General features: G+C 42.5%; 1 protein-coding gene and 1 long non-coding RNA gene across 4 annotated transcripts in view; one reads left to right on the top strand and one right to left on the bottom strand.

The window, feature by feature from the left end:
- Window positions 1–6,942: 6,942 nt before the first annotated feature.
- Window positions 6,943–9,137, bottom strand: LOC144457047 (uncharacterized). The gene is made up of 2 exons (XR_013486360.1): window positions 9,032–9,137; window positions 6,943–8,103 (listed from the first exon to the last, which is right to left on the bottom strand). It is a non-coding gene; the product is annotated as an uncharacterized LOC144457047 (long non-coding RNA).
- Window positions 9,138–9,293: 156 nt separating this feature from the next.
- Window positions 9,294–23,311, top strand: part of GFUS (GDP-L-fucose synthase) — a 30,444-nt gene continuing 16,426 nt past the window's right edge. For all 3 annotated transcript variants that reach the window (XM_020995274.2, XM_078153813.1, XM_078153812.1), the window contains exons 1-2: window positions 9,294–9,381; window positions 14,525–14,681. In XM_020995274.2, the coding sequence (XP_020850933.1) occupies window positions 14,536–14,681 (146 nt within the window). In that variant the 5' untranslated portion in view covers window positions 9,294–9,381; window positions 14,525–14,535. The remainder of the gene's footprint in view (window positions 9,382–14,524; window positions 14,682–23,311) is intronic.

Below are 23,311 nucleotides of genomic sequence, written 5' to 3'. Positions count from 1 at the left end.
CAGAAGGGAGGGAATATCCTTCCTCCACAGGACTAAGGCTCTTCTTCTGTCCAGTTCCTCCAGACAGATGATCATCCCACTCAACTCCCTGCACTCTCCCAAACTCAGGGACGTGGCTGTCCCTCCCTGACTTCTCCAGTTGTAGGTATTTTAATTCCTAGGTTCTGAACTGGCTTGCTGCTTTATAGAAATGCCTGTGTGCCAGGCATTTTAGAAGCACGTCCTCATCTGATCCTCACAACAATCTGTGAATATGGCTGTTATTCTCCCCATTCTACAGGAAATTGAGGCCGACCAAGGTTAAGCGACTTGCCCAGGATCCTATAGTTAGTAAGTGTCTGAAGCTAGATTTGAACTCAGCCCTTCCTGATTCCAGACCCAGACCTCTTTCCACTGTATCACCTAGCTGCCTCAGAAGAAAGAGCCCAGTGAAGTGAGCAGAACCAGGAGAACGTTGTACACAGTAACAGCCACGTTTTGTGCGAGGGACTAACGTTGATAGACTTAGCCCTTCTCAGCAATGCAAAGATCTAAGACATCTCCAAAGGTCTCATGATGGAAAATGCTATCCACATCCAAAGAAAGAACTATGAAATTTGAATGCAGATTGAAGCATCTTATTTGCTTTTTTTTTCTTCTGTTTTGTTTTGTTTCCTCTTTCTTGTGGTTCCTTCTATTGGTTCTAATTCTTCCTTACAACATTACTAATGTGAAAATATGTTTAATAGGAATGTATATGTATAGCCTATATCAGATTGTGAGCTGTCTTGAGGGGAGAGGTGGGGAGGGAGAGGGAGAAAAATTTAAAGCTCAAAAGCATATGGAAGTGATTGTTGATAAATCAAAATAAATTAATAAAAATTAATTTTAAAAAAGGAGAGCCCACATGGGACAGTTGATGTGAATTAAATTGTATACGTGGTAGTGCTCCCAGAGCAGTCCACACCCCTACAACCTCCTGAAAAGCAGATTTCTCTCCATCCCTAGCAAAGGGTGTGTAATACATATTTTCACCACCAAGTGGCGCTACGAAAGGCCACTGTTTCCATCCCACTATTCGCTAGAGGGCACTCATCCACAGCCGTTAGAGCTGGCCCCCAGGCCTTGATGCGGGTGTACTGACTGCAACTCAGTATTGATCTAGGAATACTAAAGAAAATGGGAAATCACTCTGAAACGTTAAAACGTTGGCAATCTCTCTCAGCACTCTGCCCCTACCCTCACTGGGGAAACATGCTGCTCTTGATGGAACAACTTTAAGACTTATTGGTGACATGATATATTAAAACACAGTTAATATAGGTAGTATATATAGGTCTGGACTCACTCTTCCAACCGCCTCCTTGAAGCTGTCAGGTCTAGTACCCAGGCCCCCTCAGGGTTCCAGAGGCACAAAACTTCCCCCAATGTTTGTGACACATCCCTGCACCAATACACACAAAATCCATAAGGAAGTGGGTCAAGCTTAGAGCACCTTTGGCAAAAGGAGTAACTCAAGGCTTTTGGAAGTCCTTCTGCTGGAGTCCTCAAGGTGCCCCCCTCAGGTAGGGTCTAGCTTTTCTGCTGAGTTCCTGGTGTGAGAGATGATCTCTCAGAAGTGAAGCCTCCTCAAAGGGTCATTAGTTCTTGTTAATGGTTCTGGTATTGTTGCTTTCAAAACCCTCCCCCTCTCAGACTCTGTTTTTTTTTTAAATACTTAGCAAAAAAGAATAGCCCTACCCCCAACCTGAACTGCTTGTCCCTGCAAAACTTCCCGCCTTTTCTTGTCTCTGGGCAAACTTGTGTAACGGCCTTTGTTCTCTGTTACTGGGGGAGGTGTCCGTGAATAGATTGTGCACCCCGAAGCCCAGCCAATGGGATAAGGGGAAGGGGGTTAGGGAGGGGAAATTGCGGTAAGGGTCTATAAAAACTTGTTTCATCTGTGCTCCGGGCGGTCTGACACTGAAAGTTTATCTCAGTGTTAGTCGCCCTTTCTCAAGAGATTGTATTAAAACTCCTTTCTGTTTTCTACCCTGAGAAGCCTCTGAGTTTAATTTGGGAAATAAGGATAGCTGTGCCACACACTGGTAGAGTCCTTGAAGATTTCTTTCTTCAGTATATCTAGTTTGTCCTAGGCTCCCAGGACAGACATTGCCGCCAGCTTCTAGAACACCAAAGTTCACAAGATGTTCCTCTAACCAAGAGGGGAAGGGAGTAAAGACAGCAAGACTGAGGTTCATCCTCTCTCCACTCCAAGATTATTCTCCCCCAATCCCCCAAGACTGAGACTCATCCCCCCTTCTACTCCCTCAAGACTGATTCTCATTTCCCTCCCTCCCTCCACTCCACCAAGCTGGTGATGATTCCCAGGTCTGTATTTCAAGCTCTAGTGTCTCTCTTCAACTCCAGTCCTGGATCATCAATTGCCTACTGGACATTTTGGGTTGGATATCCCAAAGGCATCTCAAATCAAACATGTCCAAAACAGAACTTACCTTTCTCCCTTTATTATCACATACACACACGTATATGTGTGTATAATATACATATAAACACACATATGTACCCATACATACATGTGTGTATATATGTATGTGTGTGTGTGTGTGTGTGTGTGTGTGTGTATATAAAATCCCCTTCTTGACTTTCTTATTTCTGTCTAGGACACCTCCCTCTTCCCAGTCACTCCAGTTCCCAATCTTGGAGGCACCTTCCCTCTCCTTTATGCTACATATCCAATTTCTAGTTTTCTTGATTCTACCTCCACGCTCTCTCTCTCTCACATCTCTCTACTTCTCCCTACTCACAAGTCCACCACTCTAGTCCATGCCATCATCACCTCTTGCCTGGACTATTGCAATTGCCTCCTAATTGTTCTCCCTTCCTCAAGTCTTTGTTCTCTCCAATATATCTTCCACAAAGCTACCAAAGGGCCAGTCCAGCTATGGCACCACCCAGAAGTTTATAAGATTACCACTGGGGGTCCATCCAACCAGTTGGAGACCTTGCTCAATTTCTCCCGATATCCAAGGCAAAATGATACCAGTGGAGCTCAGCCCTACAACACAGTTACTTGATGACATCCATTCCTCATACTTTTCTTTTTTTTTTTTAGGCAATTGGGGTTAAGTGACTTGCCCAGGGTCACACAGCTAGTAAGTGTCAAGTGTTTGGTCTGAGGCCAGATTTGAACTCAGGTCCTCCTGACTTCAGGGCCGGTGCTCTATCCACTGTGCCTAGCTGCCCCCCTGCTATTTTTCTTTGGAGTCCCTCATTGCTTATGTGTCCCAGTCTATTCATACCTCCCTCTTGCCTCTCCATGATTCTCTTTGAATAATCCTTTTTAACTCCTCAGAGGTTATTCTATTCCACATTGTTCTGCTACACTGCAACAGCAGTAGAACAGTTGGTATTTTTAAAACATATTTTTATTTATTTAAATATTTCCCAATTACATGTAAAAACAATAGAATCTTAGTACTAAAAAGATGGGCCTTTGTTTTCACAGGAGACTTGGGTACATTAAAGGAGCTCAGGGATTTCCTGAAGATATTGAAAGCCACTGTTCTCCTATTCAACTCTGGGCATATTCAACTGCAGTACTGACTGTCCCAAATACACATACACACACACACACACACACACACACACACACACACACACCAGGCTTATCTGTCTGAACATACATTGTCATCTGGACAATACATGTCCTTTTGTCATTTGTTCTTTCTTGTGTTGATGGTTAGGCCAAATTCCTTTGAGTGATTACAGGAGTCTAGGAAATGTCCAAGGGCTTAACGTCACACAACGTCAGTCATTTCAGTCATATCTTACTCTTTGTGACCCCTTTTTTTGGGTTTTCTTGGCAAGAATATTGGAGTGGTTTGCCATTTCCTTCTCCAACTCCTTTTACAGATGAGAAACTGAGGTAAACAGGGTTAGGTGACTCGACTAGGGTCTGCCATTTCCTTCTCCAACTCCTTTTACAGATGAGAAACTGAGGTAAACAGGGTTAGGTGACTTGACTAGGGTCACTCAGAATAGGAACATTTAGAGGATCTCACCATCCACAGGAAATTCCTCTCCACTCAGGACTCCACATGAGATGTCCTCCATCAGTGTCCTGATGGCCATATATCTCCCTGTTTTATATCTCATTTGATATTTAAGATCAGAGGGTCATTGAATGGGACTATTTCAGCTGTTTAATCTCTCAAGGAATCTTAAATGATTTTGACATATGGATGGAAGAAGCCTTGTTATAAAAGAGACTGTAATACAACATCTTGCCCTACCAAATCAAACGCTTTTTCACGATCAACATACAACAATCAAAGTGGGATTGTATATTTTCTCCATCTTTCAGTGAATTGCAAAATGGTAAATATTTGGTCCAGTACTGAATATTGCCTTTGAAACTCTGCTCATTCCCTACAAGGATGTCCTTGACTATTATACAGCTGAGTCTTATAAAGAATTTGTATAAATGGAAGAGCAAGCATTTCGCCTGGTACTTATAAGCATCTCTAGTTTTCATTCTTCATTATTGATAAGGTTTGAGACCATTTCCATGCTTTGGGGAATCTTTGTCTCTTTCAGATACCTTCTACATTGATCCTTGAAGGCCTTCACAATTATGTTGCCTCCAGAAGGAATCACCTCTATCTACACTTGGTACAATTTTGCTGCTTTTCCCTTCTGCGTTCTCTTTAGTGCCATTTCTAACTCCCCATAAGCACATCTGGGACTACGATGTTGGAATCCAAATGTGGTGATCTGACTGTACTTGATGGAGGAAACACTTTGTTAACATTGATTTTTTTTTTTACAAATCTTTTCCATTTTTCTTCTGTTTGTAGTCCTTCTATTTTCATCTTTGAATGTCCTTGGGATGACTTTGCTGGTTGGATATCTTGCCAAGCTTTCCTTAAACCAGTTTTACCCTCCAACTGCTTCTTTCTGCTTTATAAGATGATGTTGCTTATAAGCATTGATCATCCTTCATTCTTAATTTTCCAAACTAGTTCATATTTTAACCTGGTGTTGTTTTTGGTAGCTACCACTCTCTGTTTGACAAGTCAGATGCTTATTAACTAAGGCATTTTTTAGACTCTCTTGGTCTCCCTACACAATTATTTTAATCTAAAATAATCCAATTGTACCAGATATCAGTGATAAAAGTCTGATAGCCAAGATATATATGCATGTACATATGTGTGCACATATACATATACGTATGTGTGTATTTATACTTACACAAGACATTAAAGCTAAGACTTTTGGAACACCTCATATAAGAAACTGATACAAACATATAAGACCGAGAGCCATTTCTCAATAGATGAGTAGTGAGCCTTTAGATTTCAAAAGAATTTCAAAGTATAAATGACCATTTGAAAACATGTTCTAAACCACTAATAGTAAAAGAAATGCAAGTGATACAACCTTGAAATATCCCTTCACACACTACAGATCGACATAGATGACAGAAAAGGGAAATAGTAAACATTGGAGGTGTTAGAGTTACAAAGACAAGCATATTAGCACTGTTGGTAGAGTTGTGAATTGGATATCAGTTTGGAATTATGGAAGAAAAGTGACTAAATTACCCATACCCTTTGAACTAACAATTCTATTACTGGGCATGTATCCCATAAAAGTTAAAGATGATGTAGACAGGGGTCACCGGAGACCAGTATCTGCACATATAAAGCCCCTACACCTATCTACACGAACCTCTGGGATAAGCACTTTCTATGTGCCAAGCACTTCGCTACGTGATGGGATATAAAGAAAGATGACAGTCCCTCTCAGACCACATGTACATAACTAGGTACAGACCAGATATATTAGAATGGAAGGAAGATAATCTTAGAAGCAAAGACACTAGCCACTCAGAGATATGGGAATGGGGGCAGGAGGTTAAGGGACTGAGAAAAGCCTTATGCACAAAGTGGGATTTGAGCTGAGCATTGAAGAAAGCTGGGGAAGCTGAGATAGAAGTGAGGAGGGAGAATATTCTAGGCCTAGGGGAGAACCAGTGCCTGAGGAGGGAAGAGAGTGTCCTGTGTAAGGAACACCAAGCTCCAGTGTTGCTGGATCACAGAGCTTGCAATATTTGGCTCAACACCGGACAAATACAGTCTTAAATTTGGTCAAACATCAAATTTATTTCTATATTTTGATTTAAAATGCAAATAAAGTGAATGAGAAATGGTTGGAGAATTATATAAGCTCTCCTGCTTGAAACAGAAATTGATTTTTTATTATTAGCCACTTAACCAATCAACAAAAATGAAAAGCTAGTTATGATATGAAATAGTTACTTTTCTGTTGGCTAATGATAAGAGCTGTATTAAATGAGAAATGTACTTAGAGTGCAACTGCCTGTGTTGCTTCATTTTCACCAGTGTTCATATGTAAGCTAAGCTCTGTAGGGAAGGAATCTATTAGAACAGGACTTTCTTCTTTGTTTTCACTGGCACTGCACAAGCTACATTCTCACAGAGACTCTACTGAATCATGTCTACTGATCCATGTTGCCAACCAGTTCATTTGAAAATCTGGCAGACAGGAGAATAGTAACACAGGAAGAGGATAAGTTTAAATCAGGAAATAACCTTAATACTGCAAAGAGAGACATCTATGATGGTCTGTGATGGTTTCAAGATGGCTTCGAAGGCTCATGCCCAGAGACCATGGTTTTAAAACAGCCTGACATTTGCACTGCGAGAACACCAACATTTGTGCCATCTTGTTTACATGATTACACAACTGATAAAGTATCATTGCAGGGTGATAAAGGGAAATGAGGGAACTTCTCTGGTGCCATATACCCAACACAAATGACGGTAAGCCAAGGCACCTATCATTGGAATCCAGTTTGTGCACTGGAATGCTGAACAAGTATAGTGGTTTGGAAATAATTTGATGATAGGCTGAGGAACTTCAAGAACTCTGCACTTAGAAGTAGCATAATTTTATGGAATCACTGTATAAACACAATTGTTGTATACATGATCATTACAGGTTTTGAATCGATGCAGAAACAATTCTACAATGCTTCATATACGCATATGTTTGTTGTCACAGGAAAAATATATTTGCAACATAACTGGACAGTTACTGCTTAAGGCAACATTATAGAATTTATAGCATGAATCCTTTGGACCATTGTTGTGAACCCCCAGTGGACTCTTGAACCCCTAAATGGGACCCACTGCCCTGACTGGTTATTGGCCTTCATTTTCAAAGAGAACTAAAATGATATCACTGTATCAGGGCCAAGGTATGATCAGACGGATACGAGTTGAGAAGACTCTACCACAGATCAGACACAAATAGTCCACAGCAACATTTAGAGGAGGGATGACTCTAAATTTGCACATCTCTTTTCTTTGAAGCCACTACAATGCCGCTTTGCTTATAGAGCACAGCATCTTCTTTGACGGTAGCACCCCATGCTGGTCAGTTCTGTGCCTGTCTCCCATGTTTCACAATCGTTTCCAAAGTTCTTTAAAAAAACCTTAAAAGTGTCCTTGTTCTGCTTCTTCTGACCTCCCTGTAAGTCCTTGCCTTGCAGGAGTTCTCCATAAAATAGTCTTTTAGGCAAACATACATTTGGCATTTGAACAACTGAAGCTGTTCTCTCTGCAATAGAGTTTGAATGCTTGGCAGTTCAGCTTGTGAAAGGACCTGAGTGTCCGGTACCTTATCTTGCCAGGTGATCTTCAGAATCTTCCTTACACAATTCAAATGGAAGCAATTCAATTTCCTGGCATGGTGCTTGTAGACTGTCCAGGATTCACAGGCATACAACAACAAGGTCAGCACAAGAGTTTTGTAGACCTTCAGGTTGGTCTTCTCAGCAAAGAGATAGAGGACTACTAAAGCATAGTATTGTACATGCTGTCAAATGGGTGCTGCTGTCTTGCTTAGCTGTTTCTCTTTGTTACAAGATACTGGAGTGGTTTACCATTTCCTCTTCAGCTCCTTTTACAGATGAGGAACTGAGGCAAACAGGGTTAAGTGACTTGTCCAGGGTCAAACAGATAGTAAGTGTTTGAGGCCAGACGTGAACTCAGGAAAAAGAGTCTTCTGAACTCCAGAACTGGACTGTCCTAACTACAGGAAAACAAGGACATTCTACTGTCAGTGGAACTGTAAATTTTTGTAGCCATTTCAGCAAAGTAATTGGGAACAATGTCCCAAAAGTTACTAAATTGTGCAAACCCTTGACCTAATGATAGCACTACTAGGCCTATGGGCAGCTAGGTGATGCAGTAGATAGAGTTCCAGCCCTGAAGTCCTGAGTTTACATGACCTCATACACTTAACTAGCTGTTTGGCCCTGGGCAAGTTACCCTACCCTGCTTGCCTCAGTTTCCTCATCTGTCAAATGAGCTGGAGAAGAAAATGAAAACCCATTCCAGTATCTTTGACAAGAAAAACTCCAAATGGGTTCACAAAGACACAGACACAACTGAACAACCACAAACTAGGCCTATGCCCCAAAGTAATCACAGAGAAGACAAGATCTGTACGTGCAAAAATATTTACAGCAGCTCCTTTTGTGGTAGCAAAATGCTGGAAACTAAATGGGAGGGCCAATCAATTAAAGAATGACTGAACAAATTACACTAATGGAATACTACTATGCCATAAGACATGATGGAAAGGATGGTTTCAGTGAAACCTAGGAAAACCTGATGCAGTGGAAGTGAGCTAAATCAGGAGAACAGTTTACACAGCACAGTAAACACAGAACTACACAGTAAAAATAAATCGCTTTGAAAGACCCCAAGAACTCTGATCAACATAATGACCAATCATGATTCCAGGATTGAAATGTATATTTTCTGGATTTGGCTAATGCTGAAATCTGATTTTCTTTGCTAGGCATATTTGTTAAAAGGATTTCCTTTTAATTCTTTTTTTTTCCAAATGGGGGAGGTGAGAAGATAGCAAAAGAAAAAGTTTTTGTTCATTAAAAAATTTAATTTTAGAAAATTTAAAGATTAAAAAATAACTAAAGTGAAAGGGTTGAACTAACCTCTGAGATCTAGCCCTTCCAGCTCTCAGTGCCATGACCCATTCTTTTTCACTACACTCAGAGTTGGACCGGATAGGGTGAGTTGGGGGATGGAAGAGCTCCGTGCAACGTTTACACTTCCCAGAGATCTCTGGGATGCAGAGCAGCACTACATTTCCCAGAATTCTTTGTGTAGGGAAGGGACGTGCGAGGTAAACCTCCATTCACAAAGCAGGACTACATTTCCCAGCGTCCCACGGGGTTCTCCGTCCCGCCCCCCCCCTCCCGGCTTTGGCTGGATCCTCCTGCGTGGCCGGCGTGGACTCCTGCCGGAAGCAGCTGTGGAGCAGCAGGTGGAGTCCGAAAGCGAGGTGGGAGTCTGGGTTGGGGGAAGGCGGAATGGGGGAAATGGGAGCTGGGGAGGGCCGTGGGGTGGAGTGGCGTCACTTACTCCCCGAGTGTCAGCAGAAGGGGAGCTTAGAGATGTGATCTATCCCTTTGGACAGAGGGGGGAAACTGAGGCCCACCGAGAGTGCCCATATTGTAGTTGTTCTGTCGTTTCAGACTCCTCGTGACCCCATTTGGGGTTTTCTTGGCAAAGATACTGGAGTGGTTTGCCATTTCCTTCTCATTTTACACATAAGGAAACTGAGGCAATCAGAGTTAAGTGACTTGTCCACAGTCACACAGCTAGTAAGTGTCTGAGTCCGAATTTAAATTCAGGTCCTCTAGTGCCGGCTCTCTATCCACTGCCACCTAACTGCCCCCTAGATGCTCTTAAGGGTCCACAGACAACCCTGCCCTGCTGAGCCCCTCTGCCCCAGTCACTGGAGACAGGACCAGATTTCCACGTGCCCTCCAGTCCTCTTCACTCTCTTCCAATGCCCAACTCCCATGTGGTTATTTTGTATTTATTCTGAGTATCACATACTTAAATATGTGCATGTTGTTTCCCCCTACAGAATGTTAGCAACCTGAAGGCAAGGTGCCTACTATATGCCAGGCACTGGCCTAAGTGCTAGGGATACAAAAAGGAGCAAAAGACCATGCCGGCCCTTAAGGAGTTTACAATGTAATGGAGGAGATAACATGGAAACAACTATGAAGGGACTGTTTCACTTCTGTCTTTGTATTCTAGGCACCTGGCACAATGTATATACATAGTAGATGTTTAATAAATGCTCATTAATCAGTTGATCAGGGGCAGGGGGGAGGGGGGAGCTGATCTTGAACCTACCCATCCACACACAAAGGGAGGAAGAGTGGAGAGGAGAGAACCAGAGAAGGGAGCTTGGAAAACATGATTGCTGTATTATGTTGTTTGAAGGACTGTTGTTTAGAAAAGAGATTAGCTTCATTTTCCTTGGCCCCAGAGAGGAAAAATGAGTAGATTTCATTAGAAAGATTTCAGAAAGAAAAAAAGTTGTAGGGGTATCTAGGTGGCTCAGTAGATAGAGCTCTGGCCTTGGAGTCAGGAGGACCCGAGTTCAGATTCGGCCTCAGACACTTGACACTTGCTAGCTGTGTGACTCTGGGCAAGTCACTTAACACTGATTACCTCACCAAAAAAAAAAAACTATACAAAATTATTTAATGAATAAACATTTATTAAGCACCGATACTGTGATATGCACTGTGACAGACAGAAAGACAAAAAGAGCGTCCTCTGCCCTTAAATGTGCCTTTTCACTAGAGCTCTGCAGGTATATTGAGTTGATTCTGATTCTAATTTTTAATGAATTGTTTTCTTCAGTTAGCTTGGTACCTCCTTTTCCATTTGGCTAATTCTACTTTTTAAAGAGTTGTTTTCTTCAGTGTACTTTTTTCCATTTTGTCAACTGTATTTTTAAAGGAATTGTTCAACGTTTCTTCTACCTCTCTTATTTGACTTTTAAAATCCTTCTTGAGCTCCTCTAAGAAGGCCTTTTGGGCTTGAGATGAGTTCATATTCCCTTCTGAAGTTTCAGATGTGGGTATATTGACAATGTTGTCCTCTCCTGAATTTGTTTTGATCTTCCCTGTCACCAAGATACTTCTCTGTGGTCATTGTTTTTCTATGTTGCTTTTTACTCATGTGGTTTGCCTTTTTTCTGGCTTTTAAAGTTGATCTCTGCTTCTGGGGTACAGGGGCACTGTCCCAGGCTTCTTGTGCTGAGGGCTAGGGGCCTGGTTACTAGTTTGCTGAGGTGGGGCTTGCCACTAGCTTGGTAGGATACCTCCTTTCCTGTACTGATCCCCTTTAGCCACACCAAGAGGGACCTTTCTCCTTAAATCCCCTAGCCTCTCCAGCAGAAAGACTGTTGCAGCTCATCTTTCTACTGGCTCCACTATTTGAGGATTTTTCCTGGAGCAATATTCTCTGGGTTTTTCAAGGTCAATAAGGGAGGGTAAGAGCTACTTACTTTGTCATCTTGGCTCCCAGAAGTCTAAATAGGTGGCTTTCAAATGTTCAGTCTGTAGGCAAATAGCTCCAGGAGCAGTCACAGCCGCTGCTGCAGCCACTGCTACTGTTATGCTGCCAATACAGTCACTCCCCAAGCCTGTTCCTGGTTTGCTGGTACAGGGACTGTATTGACATACCCTGCAGCCCTTTGCTGGACTGCGCTTCTCTCTCACGCAGCTCCGACAGACTCCTCCTGCTGACCTTCTAAATTGTCTCTGGTGTCTGGGGGTGAGAAGACTGGAACCCACCACTGCTGCTGGTGATTCTGTCCCCCGAAGCCTGCTCCTGCATTACTTTTGCCGGGTCTGGACTGCTTGCTGGACCCTGCTGAGCACCCTGCTTGCTAGACACTCCTCTCTTAGGCCAGTACAACAGACCTTTCCTGTTGACCTTCCAGGTTGTCTTGGGCTGGAAATCTGCCTCACTGTCTCTTTGTGGTTTTTGCCACTTTAGCGTTTGTTCAGAGTGACTTTGTAGAGATATTTGAAGAGGTTTGGGGGAGGGCTCAGGTGAGTCCCTGCTTTTGCTCCATTTTGGCTCCACCTTGAAAGGCTCTGAGCTGATTCTGTCACAGCTGTTGTAAAGAGCTCTCCAGCCTTAAGAGGAAGGGTGACTTGCCCAGGTGAGACACAAAAGGGAGAGAGTTGGAGAGAAGACTGATAATAGGTCCTGGCCAGCCCTGGCCTGAGTACAGGGATTTTATGCTTCCCCAGGAGAGTTTGAATGGATACGTGGCCTCCAGGAAGTACAGATCTCAGAGAGGTTTTTCCTCGCACTCTTAGATGATCCTGTCTTAGCCCTTGCATCCCAGGGCAGAGACTCCCTGGTCACTTCGATTGTTCCTCTCCCACTATGAGACTGGTCCTGAGAGAGTATGGTAGGATTTGTATTTATTTTGTGAGTGGTGCCCAGGGCACCACTCTTAAATGGCGGGTGGCAAAGAGAAGGCCATTATACCCAATGGAGGCAGCCTAGCCTGTGAACTTTAATCCCTGTACCTCTTTGGCCACAACGTGAGTTTCTTTTATCTATGGGCCTCAGCCTTTTGGCCAATTAGAAATTCAACGTGGTGAGAAGGAGCAGGGGTCCATTAGAGTCTTGCCCTAGGGATCTGGGGACTTGGGTTTGAAACCTTGTCCCTTCTTATCTGTGTGACCTTTAGCAACACAATTTCATTTCTCTGAACCTATTTCTGCATCTGTAAAATGGGGTGGAACATACTTAGCCTACTGTACTCACAGGGTTATTGTGAGGAAAGCATTTTGTAAACCTTAAAGCACCACAGAAGTAAGAGTTGTTATCTTTGTGGTGATGTTGTTATCTTATCCTCATCTCTTTTGATGGGACTCAGCTAGAAATGGCCCTGTGACAAAGTATTTTTCCACTGTATTATTATTTTATCTTTACTGTTCTCCAGACAGTTGCACAGGTGATTTAAAAAAAGAAAACAAACCACTTGGTTTTTGTAGTTGATTAAAACTATTAGACTTTAAGCTCCCTGAGAACGCCCTGAGTCTAACTCTAGCAGCAGGCACCACGATGGGGTTGATGTGCACCTCCTCCTGACTCCACAGCATTTTGATCTCCTCTGCCAGGTCTCTGTATTTTTAGAGCTTTTGGTCCACAGAGCTTTGGCAGCATCTACTAAAAAGCATTGCTCTTAAAGCTTGTTAACTTGACTTCTCAAGTCTTTATGGATCAGCCTTTATGTCCAGGAGATCGCAGGCCACAGTTCAGTCTGTGCTAGTGGTCTGCTTCCAGTCCAGTTGATTGGCTGATTTCTCCAGGATATTTTGAGATCTGAATTTGCTGTAGTGGTGGTGGTGGTGGTGGTAGTGGTAGTAGTGGTGGTAGTAGTAATAAGGGGACTTATCTGTCAGGCCTTGAATAGTAATAGCTTGTGATGTGTATTTCTAGCTGTTGGGTTATGTTGTGTTAGGCTTTGAGTAGATGCCAGACTTTGCCAACTACATTGACCCACAGCCTCTACCATTTCCTTGCATAATCTACACTGATCATGAAGCCCAGGCTTCTTAAGATAACTGTCATTTCTAGGGGGCAGCTAGGTGGCACAGTGAGTAGAGCTCTGGCCTTGGAGTCAGGGGGACCTGAGTTCAAATCCAGCCTCGGACACTTAACACTTACTAGTTGTGTCACCCTGGGCAAGTCACTTAACCCCAATTGCCTCACCAAAAAGAAAAAAAAAGATAGCTGTCATTTTTAATGGCTGTTTATTAGTATTAGTTTGGTGTAATGAGGGGAGGAAGGAGGAAGAAGCAGCAGGTGGGGGAGGGGGCAGAGAGGAAGGGTAGGAAAGGACCCAACACACCGTTAAGTGTCTGCTGTTTGCAGAGCTCTATGCCAGACACTGGGAGAGACACCAAGTTTAGATTAAACACTTCCTGCCCTCCTGGAACTGTAATTAAGTATGGGGATAGGGCAGAAACACTAAGAATAATAATGATAATTATTGTTATTATTATTATAGCTAACATTTATATAGTGCTTTAAGGTTTGTAAAGTACTTTAAATATATTATTTCATTTGATCCTCGAAATGAGGTAAGTGCTGTTATCCCCATTTTACAGATGAGGAAACTGAGGTTGAGAAAAGATAAGTGACTTGCCCAAGATCACATAGCTAGTTAAGTGACTGGTGCAGAAGTCAAACTGGGTGTTTCTGACCCCAAGTCCAGTACTCTGGCTATTACACCAGCTAGCTGTCTCAATATCTCAAATGTATCAGAGAGGTACAAAACAAAATATTATGTGAGGTTGGAGCAGAAGAGGTCTTATCATGTGAAGGGATCTAGAGAGGCTTCATGAAGGAGATGGAGTTGACTGGTCAAGAATGGAGCCACAATTGAGCCCTATCTATGCATGTCTCTTAACCACTGCTTGAACAGTAGTAATATCACCTACTTTAAAAGATTGTGAAGTTCAAATGAGCCAATGTATGTAAAAGGCTCTCTAAAGATAACTGATCATTATTACCTAATTACAGTAGGTTTGGGGCAGGTGAGAGGCAGGGCCCAACTTTTCCCACCTTGTTTGTGACCTCTGTCCCCACAGGTGCAGCAGGTATGGCAGACCCATCAGAGGGCACTCGGATCCTGGTCACTGGGGGCTCTGGCCTGGTGGGGAAGGCCATACAGAGAGTGGTGGCTGATGGTGCCAGCCAGCCTGGGGAACAGTGGATATTTGTCTCTTCCAAGGATGCAGACCTAATGTAAGTGATTCATACCTTTCTCCCCTGGCCCCTTACACATATCTGTCTCTCTCTGTCCAGGCAGTAGGGTTGTGTTATTTTAGACTGGAATGAGCTAGGAATGAGCCAGACTTAGGGCACAGCAGTAAGGCCAACCTGCCTAACTCCCACCCTGTATAAACATCCTGGTCCCCCACCCTATGCCAAGAAAGCCAGATCTTATTCACATGATAATTTTATTATAAATTTAAAAGGAATAACAAGTTGTACATAATTGATGTGCTATTTCATGTGCAACACCTTTTTTATTATACTATGTTATGCAGATGTTTGTTTTACTCTGTGAATTTAAAGTAAATAAAAAAATTAAGAAAGCCAGATCTTTACCTGCCCCACCCCTTTATTGTCCTACCTCTGCCTGGAAACCCAGCCACTATTTCCTTTGATACTTCCCTTCAGCTTCTTTCTCCCCTTTTTCCCCAGGCCACCACATAGCCATATGTTTCTAACAGGCTTCTTGGTCCCCAGTTCCCTAAGCCAGTCAGTCAGTTACTCACGTACTCAGTCTTTGTTGTATAGTTGTTTGCAGTCTGATTCTTCGTGACGCGTTTGCAGTTTTCTTTGACAACTATACTGGAGGTTTGCCATTTCCTTCTGTAGCTCATTTTACAGATGAGGAAACTGAGGCAAACAGGGTGAAGTGACTTGCCCAGAGTCACCCAGCTAGTAAGTGTCTGAGGCTGAGATTTGAACTCAGGTCCTCCTGACTCTAGGCTCAGTACACTTTCCACTGCACCACCTTGCTGCCCTATTCAGCCTTTACTATATGTAAAGCTAAGCACTGAGGATACAATGAAAGGCAAAAGCAATCACTTGCCCTTTGGGGACTTCACATTCCAGTGAGAGAGACAACATGCAAATAACCAGGGATGTCGATGGAAGGTAATCTCAGAGCAAAGACTAGGCTGGGGGGACCCAGGAATGGCCTCTTGCGAAAGGTGAAACTAGAGGGGAGTGAAAGCAAACTAGGAAAAGTACTATGAGGAGGAAGTAATGGGGCAGAGCCTTCCTGGAGTAGAGACCGGACGGGAGGCTCAGAGACCATTTCAGTGGCTTTCCAGGTGGGATGTAATGAGGGCCTGGATTAGGGTGGTGCTTTTGACTGGCAAGAAGCAGACATGAATGAGACATATTGTGAAGGCAGAAATGACCAGGTTTGGCAGTGATTGGATATGGGAGGTGAGTGGGGAGTAGGAGTCAAAGAAGACACTGAGCCCTGGATGACTGGGAGAATGGCGGAACCCTCAACAAGAAGAGGCAAGTTGGGATGAGGGCAGAGTTTGCAGGGGAAAGAAAATGAGTTCAGTTGTGGACGTTTTGAGTTTAAGAAGAATAGAAGACATCCAGTGCAACATACCCAACAGGCGACTGGAAATGTGAGTCTGAAGATTAGGGCTGGAAAAGTCAATCTGGGAATCTTATGCATGGAAATGACAACTCTAACCAATGGGAGTTGATGAAATCAACAAGAGAGAGAGTTTGGAGGGCAAAGGGAAGAGGGCCCGGGACAGAGCCTTGGAGGATTCTCCTGGCCTGGATGGAGAGCCTACCAAGGAGGCTGAGGAGCGGCCAGTCAGATAGGGAGGAAAGAGGAGTACCTTGATCCCAGAGAGGAGAGAGTATCTGGGAGGGGAAGGTAGATGATGGCAGTGTCAGTTGTACATAGAGGTCAAGAAGGATGAGGAGTGTTCTCGAAGGCAGCAGCAGCGCAGCACTGGCCTCCCATGTAGGCATGCTGACACTCTTGGCCCGGGCTTCTAAAGGCTTCTCCTTTGGTACAGACTGGGCTGTGATGGGATTTCCCCACTCTGAGCACACCCTCTCTAGCTCCCACGCTGTCTGTCCCAAAGGTAGCACAGACCTCAGAGGGCAGCTGGTCTGACTTGTACCTGAACCGGAATCCCTTCCACATCACACCTGACAGGTAGTCATCCAGCCTCAGCTGACAGAGCTCCAAGGAGGGCAGGCTTACTACTTCCAAGAGTGGCCCATTCAGTTTTGGGACAGCTCTAACAATTGGGAAATATTTTTCTTATATAAAGCCTAAATTTGCTCCTTTGTAGCTCGGCATTTCTAGTTCTTCCTTTTGGGCCAAGCCAGGCAAGTGTGATGTTTCTTCCCTATGACAGCACTTCAAAAACTTGAAAATAGGGTGGCTAGATGGCATAGTGGATAGAGCACCGGCCTTGGAGTCAGGAGGACCTGAGTTCAAATCCTGCCTCAGACACGTAACACTTACTTAGCTGTATGACTCTGGGCAAGCCATTTAATCCCAATTGCCTTGCCCAAAAACACAACCACCACCAACAAAAAAAACCTTGAAGACAGTTGTCATGGCATTTGGCCTTTCTCTAGTCCTGGATCTGTCCCTCACTTACTGGGTGACCTCGGGTCATTCCCTGATTTCTCTTCTGTTTGATTATACAAATTCCCTTCCTGCTCCAGCCTTCACATAGCTGCAAAATAGTTTTTGTGAGACTCAGCCCTGACTGTTACTTTTTCGCTCCATAGCCTTCCGTGGCTCCCCATTGCTTGTGGAGTATAATAAGCCTCCTTAGCCGAACTTAAAGGTTCTCAGTAGTTTGTCTCTAAACTGCTTTTCCTGACTTTACTGCTTCTAACACTGTACTTTCTAGCCAGACTCTTTTATGGCCCATTCCTAGAACCCATCCTCTCCCCTTTCTTGCTTGATGAATTGGCTCAGGCTACCCTTCTGTGCTTCAAATGTACTCTTTCCTCATCTCTGCCTGTTTAAGCTCATATTATTGCTTCAAGGCCAGGCCCAGATACTACCTCCTTCACAACCCCTTCCCTGATAAAAATGAGCTCTCCCAACTCTTATTTTCTAGAGTTCTTTGTATCACTCCTTTGTCCCATTACTCTCTACCTTATATCATAGTTCATTGTAGACACTCTCTTTCTCTCTGACCCTCCCATCTCTTTTGACTGTGTATTAGAAACAGTTACTTCATACTGCAGTGAATCTGCGATTTCCCCCCTGCCTCACATGACACAGACTGTACCCCTTCCCTGTTTGCCCATCCTGTGTAACTTTGGTCCATGGATGCCCATAAATTTGACATTGGGTACCTTCCTGTCTCTCTCCTGAAAATGTAAACATACCAGGGGAACCACAGGACATCCAAACGTTGGCCTTTGCTCTTGCTACCAGACCATCCCTCCTTTTCAGATTGTACACTGATTTGACGGTATCTTTTATTTTAATTCATCTTTGTAGTCTTCTGTGTGTCACGGGTTACAGCTTGTTCACATCCAGCATGTGTTTTGCCTTGACACTTCTTGGGATAATCAGTTTCAGTTTTTTCAGAAGCTGTAATGGTCTGTAATCACAACTGTAGGAGAGGACTGCTAGGCTATTGGTATAAAAAGAGACCTTCGGGGCAGCTAGGTGGCGCAGTGGATAGAGCACCGGCCCTGAAGTCAGGAGGACCTGAGTTCAAATCCGACCTCAGACCAAACACTTGACACTTACTAGCTATGTGACCCTGGGAAAGTCACTTAACCCCAATTGCCTAAAAGCAAAAAAATAAAAAGAGACCCTCATTTTAGGTTGTGAGGAAGGTGAATTTTAGTGTGTGTAAAGTGAATTTTTTGTTATTCTTTCTTAGAGTTTTCTTCCATAGCCATAACAATCTCTACTTCCCAGGTGTTAGATATGAGTTCTCACAATCATGGTTCAAAACAGTTTCAACCATGCTTGTGCAGTAGATATAGGGATGAAGTGATGTAAAATTGTGAGGCTATTGCTGGCAACATGCCTTCTTTGTCTGTTACCCTGTAAAGCAAGTGGGCACTGGTCAGTGACTGGGGACCCCCGATAGGGGTGAATGTTCAGGCTGAATGCTGTACATGCTTCGATCATCCCCCATCTAGGCGTGGGAGGGGGAATCTATGTGTTTGCGTCAACCAGCTCCCATCAGGGCGTGAGGGGATTTAGGGAAGTGCACAAGTTGTACTGGTCTCAACTGACCCCATCCAGATGAGTAGGTAGCTGCACCCTGCTTCATGCCAGCTGCTGTGAGAAGGGTTGTTAGGGAATGCTGTGGGAGTTGGTGTTCCTATTATCAGCAAACTCTCTTTAAGAAGACTAGACTAGACTAAAGTAAGCTTATTTAACCCCTTATTATAACTCCATTCGTGTCTTCCAGTCTGACCAGATCAAAAGCAAACCTGCTAGTGAGAGAGATGCTAGAAGCCCTCCTGTGTCACTTTTCTAAGAAATGGTGTTGATATGTTTATTAGTCCAACATAGGTAAAAGCTTGGGTTCCCTTAGATTGTTGGGCCCACCTTTCTCCTGTTGAATTATGAGCCCGACTTGTCTATTTGTATTATCTCATGTACATACACACAGAGAGCACTTTCAAGGGTGTGTGTGTGTGTGTGTGTGTGTGTGTAATTGGAAGTGAATTTCTGGAAAAACATAGCTGACTCTGTTTTGTTCTGTATTAACCATTTTGCTGTCTATGAATCCTCATAAACTGCAAAACCAGATGCAGCTCTGATGCCCTGCAGAGTCCCCTTTTTTTTACATATGTGTACAAAAAGACTTAGTTGCTGAAGGTGAAGGATTGAGTCCTCCCTTGTCTGACCTGATAGGCAGTTATCTTTGATTTAGTGAAACTAGCTATACCAAGAAGGTAGATACCCTGTCTATCCCCTATAGCAAGTGATACACATTTTCTTTTAACAAGTAGGTTTGTTTGTTTATTTGTTTTTGGTGTGGCCACCTGCATTTTAATGAGTAGCCATTTTTCTTTTCTTTATTTACTATCCTGTATAAATATCACTTGCTAAATTGTGAATAACACATTCCCCATCAACCACTGGTGGAGAATAATATACTTTGAATGTAATAAAACCAGTTTCTGATTTGTGCTGGCTTATTTGGCATTAGCTAGTTGAATTGATAAGTAAATTCGTTAGATAATTCATAGACACATATGCTGAAGGACAAACTCTAGGTTGCATGTCAGTCTTGACTATAGGTATTCTTCATGCACTCTACTGGTTTTACCTGTGTGGATGGTTGGGGCAGACAGACTTCGTCTAGGAGGTTCTGCAGTGTTCTAGAGCTTGATACAACCAGTCTGGTGTCCTCTGCAAACAGGAACATCTAGGGAACCTGACCAACTATTGGGAATCCCTCTTCACCTTGGACTCTGCCTTGGAACTCTATGACAGTGGTGAATGAACATCTGGCAAGCAGATATCTCCTTATTTCTGACTTAGCTGATGGTAATGATTGTTATGGTCAAAAAAAGTTATATCTGTTATGTCTTTCATAAAATCTTACATAACTTTGATGTGTACACGGAAAACTTTGTTGGAAAAAGGCCTTTGAGTTTGCATGTTGTGTTGCCAAATTCAAGGCTTTTTATAATCAATAAGCAATAAATACAATGAGATCTTTCTGTTAGTTGCATGATGGCAAAGATGTGGTTTAAGATGGAATAATGCTTGTAAAAAATTGACTGTTCTCTAACAGTACCATGACCAGTCATGCCCTTGATACCTATCTCATGATCCTTATAAATGTCTTTATTTAGATGGGCAAGTAGGCATATGCTTTAGTGCCCTACTCCATTTTCTCAATGAGTCAGGGTTACTCTTGGGGTTTGTAGGAAATAATGGAAGAGGAGCATTGATCCAGTTCCTCTGTTTACATTATTTCCTATGTTTTTAGCAGATACTGCCCTGTAAAATGAACGATTTTTCAATGAACTAACCACCAAACCCAGGAGAGAAACAGGCCACGTGTATAAAACTTAGAAATCTGATAATGAAGTTTATTAAAAGTTAGTCTTTGTAGCTAGTGGAGGTCTTTAGGTCAGGTGGAGATAAGATGAGGTGCTCCTCAGGTGTCTTGAGTTGGGTCAGCACTGCTAGCCAAGATTACAGAAGTTCACAGTCACAGACTGGCCAGTTGGAAAAAGGAACTGATCAAGGGAAAGGGCAGCGCTTTTCTAAATATCCTCTCCCAGTAACCTCTGGAAGTGTTGAAGCACCAAAAATAGCTTTCCACCAGCTCTCTGGCTCAGATCTGCCCAGATTGGGAGAAGAGAGCGTATCAGCGCTTGTGTTACCCTCTAGTTTAAGAACTCTAAATGGCTAGGGAGTGGGATAGGAATCCGCCTAAACTCCCCCACCCAACGTGACTCACAGACCCTTTCTGAAGCATATTAAGGGTATTTCAGTTTCCTAGTTCCCTGGAATTCTAGGGCCGTGATTGACAGAATAGGGTGCCGAGAATGCGACCAGGTGGCTCATCCTTCTTATCTCTACTTAAGATGGGGAAATCTGCTATCTGTAAGAGCTAGGGGAGACTGCTGAGAAAATACTGCACCTGGGCTGAGCTGAGCATATCACAATTTTAGAAACGGGAAGAAGTCAAGTTAGAGATATAAGGCAAGATGGTGAAATTTCACTAAGTTGGATTGGTGAACAGAAAACAGTTACAGAATCCTAAGGAGTTTTTTTGTTGCCAGGGTTGTTAACTAACCTGCCCAAAGCCAATGAAAATGACCTTTAGGCTTGCTTCTTAAGGGAGAACAATAGAGCCTTTATTCTAAGGAATTGCAGCTTTTCCTTTGGAGTCTGACCGAGATAGGAGTGGGAGATGGGACAGGAAACCACAATATTAAAGGGGAAAAGGATCAAGTTTACCAACTTAGGTCTGTGTACATTTTCTAGCAAGCAATGTCAGCATTTAGTAGGTTCAAGGCAGAAGGCTGTTATTTGCAATTTCAGAATTTTTAAAGGTAGACATCCTTATACAATATGAACAAGAGTATAGAACCAGAGACCAGACAGTATGGAAAGCATTGCAGGCAGCAAGTTCTGTTGGCCTTGATAGCGTAGGGAGTTGGTGATGTCCTCTCCTCAGTCGCCTTTTTTTTTTTCCCCAGTACTAATAAGGGCTGAGATTTTTCCCCAAAAACCTGTGGTATCTTCCCATACCTTTTTCACATACCTTGTGAATCATTCCCTCAACATTAGGAATGACTGATAAGTCATATTATTGAGAAATCATTTCCTATAGGTTTAAATATAATCACCTTAAATTGTTATTTGGTGCTTTCTCTGTCCCTGTTTGGTGCTTGTCATAATAATAATGATAGCTAACATTTATATAGCAATATATATCTATATATTCCCTATAGCTGTGTATTTCTGTATACAGTATTGTTTGATCTCACAACAACCCTTTAAATTCTATTATTCCAGTTTTAAAGAAGGGAAAACTTAGTTCAAGGGAGGTAAAGTGATTTGTCCAGTCACACAGCTAAATCTGAGGCAGGATTTGAACTCAGGTCCACCTGACTCCCAATCTGGCACTCTTTTTTTTTTTTATGTAATTAATTTCTGTTGGTAAACATTGACACCAGCATTAGAAATGTCAGTAGAAAATAAAATTAAAGTTAAATTAAAGTAAAGTAAAAATAAAACTTCAGTTGTTTTCTCTCATACAAAGATTTGATCTTATTGACTGTAGCAGTTGGTGAAATAATCTTAATACAAAAGAGTAAGCTGACTTGAGTTACAGCCAGCATACACTGTATGTTGTGTGCCCAAGGGTAAAGAGCCTTCTGAATGTGGACAGTCAATGGTACCAGTGCTTTAAATTCAATGAAAGTGTTCCTTGGTGTTTCTTTCTTTTCTTTTCTTTTTTTTTAAATTAGGCTTTATAACATAACAAGACTAGAACTTAAACCACAGCAATTAGGAAATAAGGCTAGACTGAAAAGTTTTTAAAAGCTTGGCAGATGAATAAATTTATACATATAAGAGGAAGATTTAGAAGGTAATTCTGTGCATGAGCAAAACTTATCTCACTAGCACCACATTTCATAAAAGGTTAGGTTTTTGTTGCTTAAAAAAAATAGTAGAAGGCTGCACTGATGCTGGAATAAAGATATATTTTGACCCCATGATCTCCTTTACTCTGGAATTAATTTTTGTACATTTAGAAACATTTCCATGAAAGCTCATTTTCCATTACAAAGTGCCAAAATAAAGATCAGCCTTAATGGTTTATGAGGGGAAAAAAAACCCCAAGGAAGAGGCACAACATTGGTTTTATCAGCTTCTTTTTGACATAGAAGGAATTAAACAGAGGGAATTATCATCTGTCCTTAGGAAATTCAATTTTTTTGGGGGGAAATAAACAGTTCCCAAAACCATATATTAAAGTTTTGTTTAAACAAAGCAGACGTTTCTTTTCAGATAACTGCATATCTGATAGCAGAATAAAAGATAGAAGTTTCATTGTTTAGCTTTACATAAACAATTGCTTCCTGAAAACTTAATTCAAGCTACATATATTTCACATAAAATCTATGTAGAGCATTCATAAGCCATTCAAAAGAGCATATCATGTATTGAGACTGACCATATAAACATTGAATATCCAATAATCTGAGGATAGATATGCTATATGCTGAAGAGCAGCTGAACCAAAAAAAGATGGAAGAAAGCAGATAGAAATTAGAGGCCTTTCCCGATGCCTTATTCTTTGTGCTTTGGCTCAATCGTAACAACTAAACCCCAGAACCACGACAGTAATTATATA

This window comes from Phascolarctos cinereus, unplaced genomic scaffold, assembly GCF_003287225.1.
Source record: "Phascolarctos cinereus isolate Bilbo 61053 unplaced genomic scaffold, phaCin_HiC Scaffold_4;HRSCAF=312, whole genome shotgun sequence".
Lineage (NCBI taxonomy): Eukaryota > Metazoa > Chordata > Mammalia > Diprotodontia > Phascolarctidae > Phascolarctos > Phascolarctos cinereus.
The sequence above is the reverse complement of the archived record's forward strand: the minus strand, read 5'-3'. Positions and strand labels throughout refer to the sequence as shown.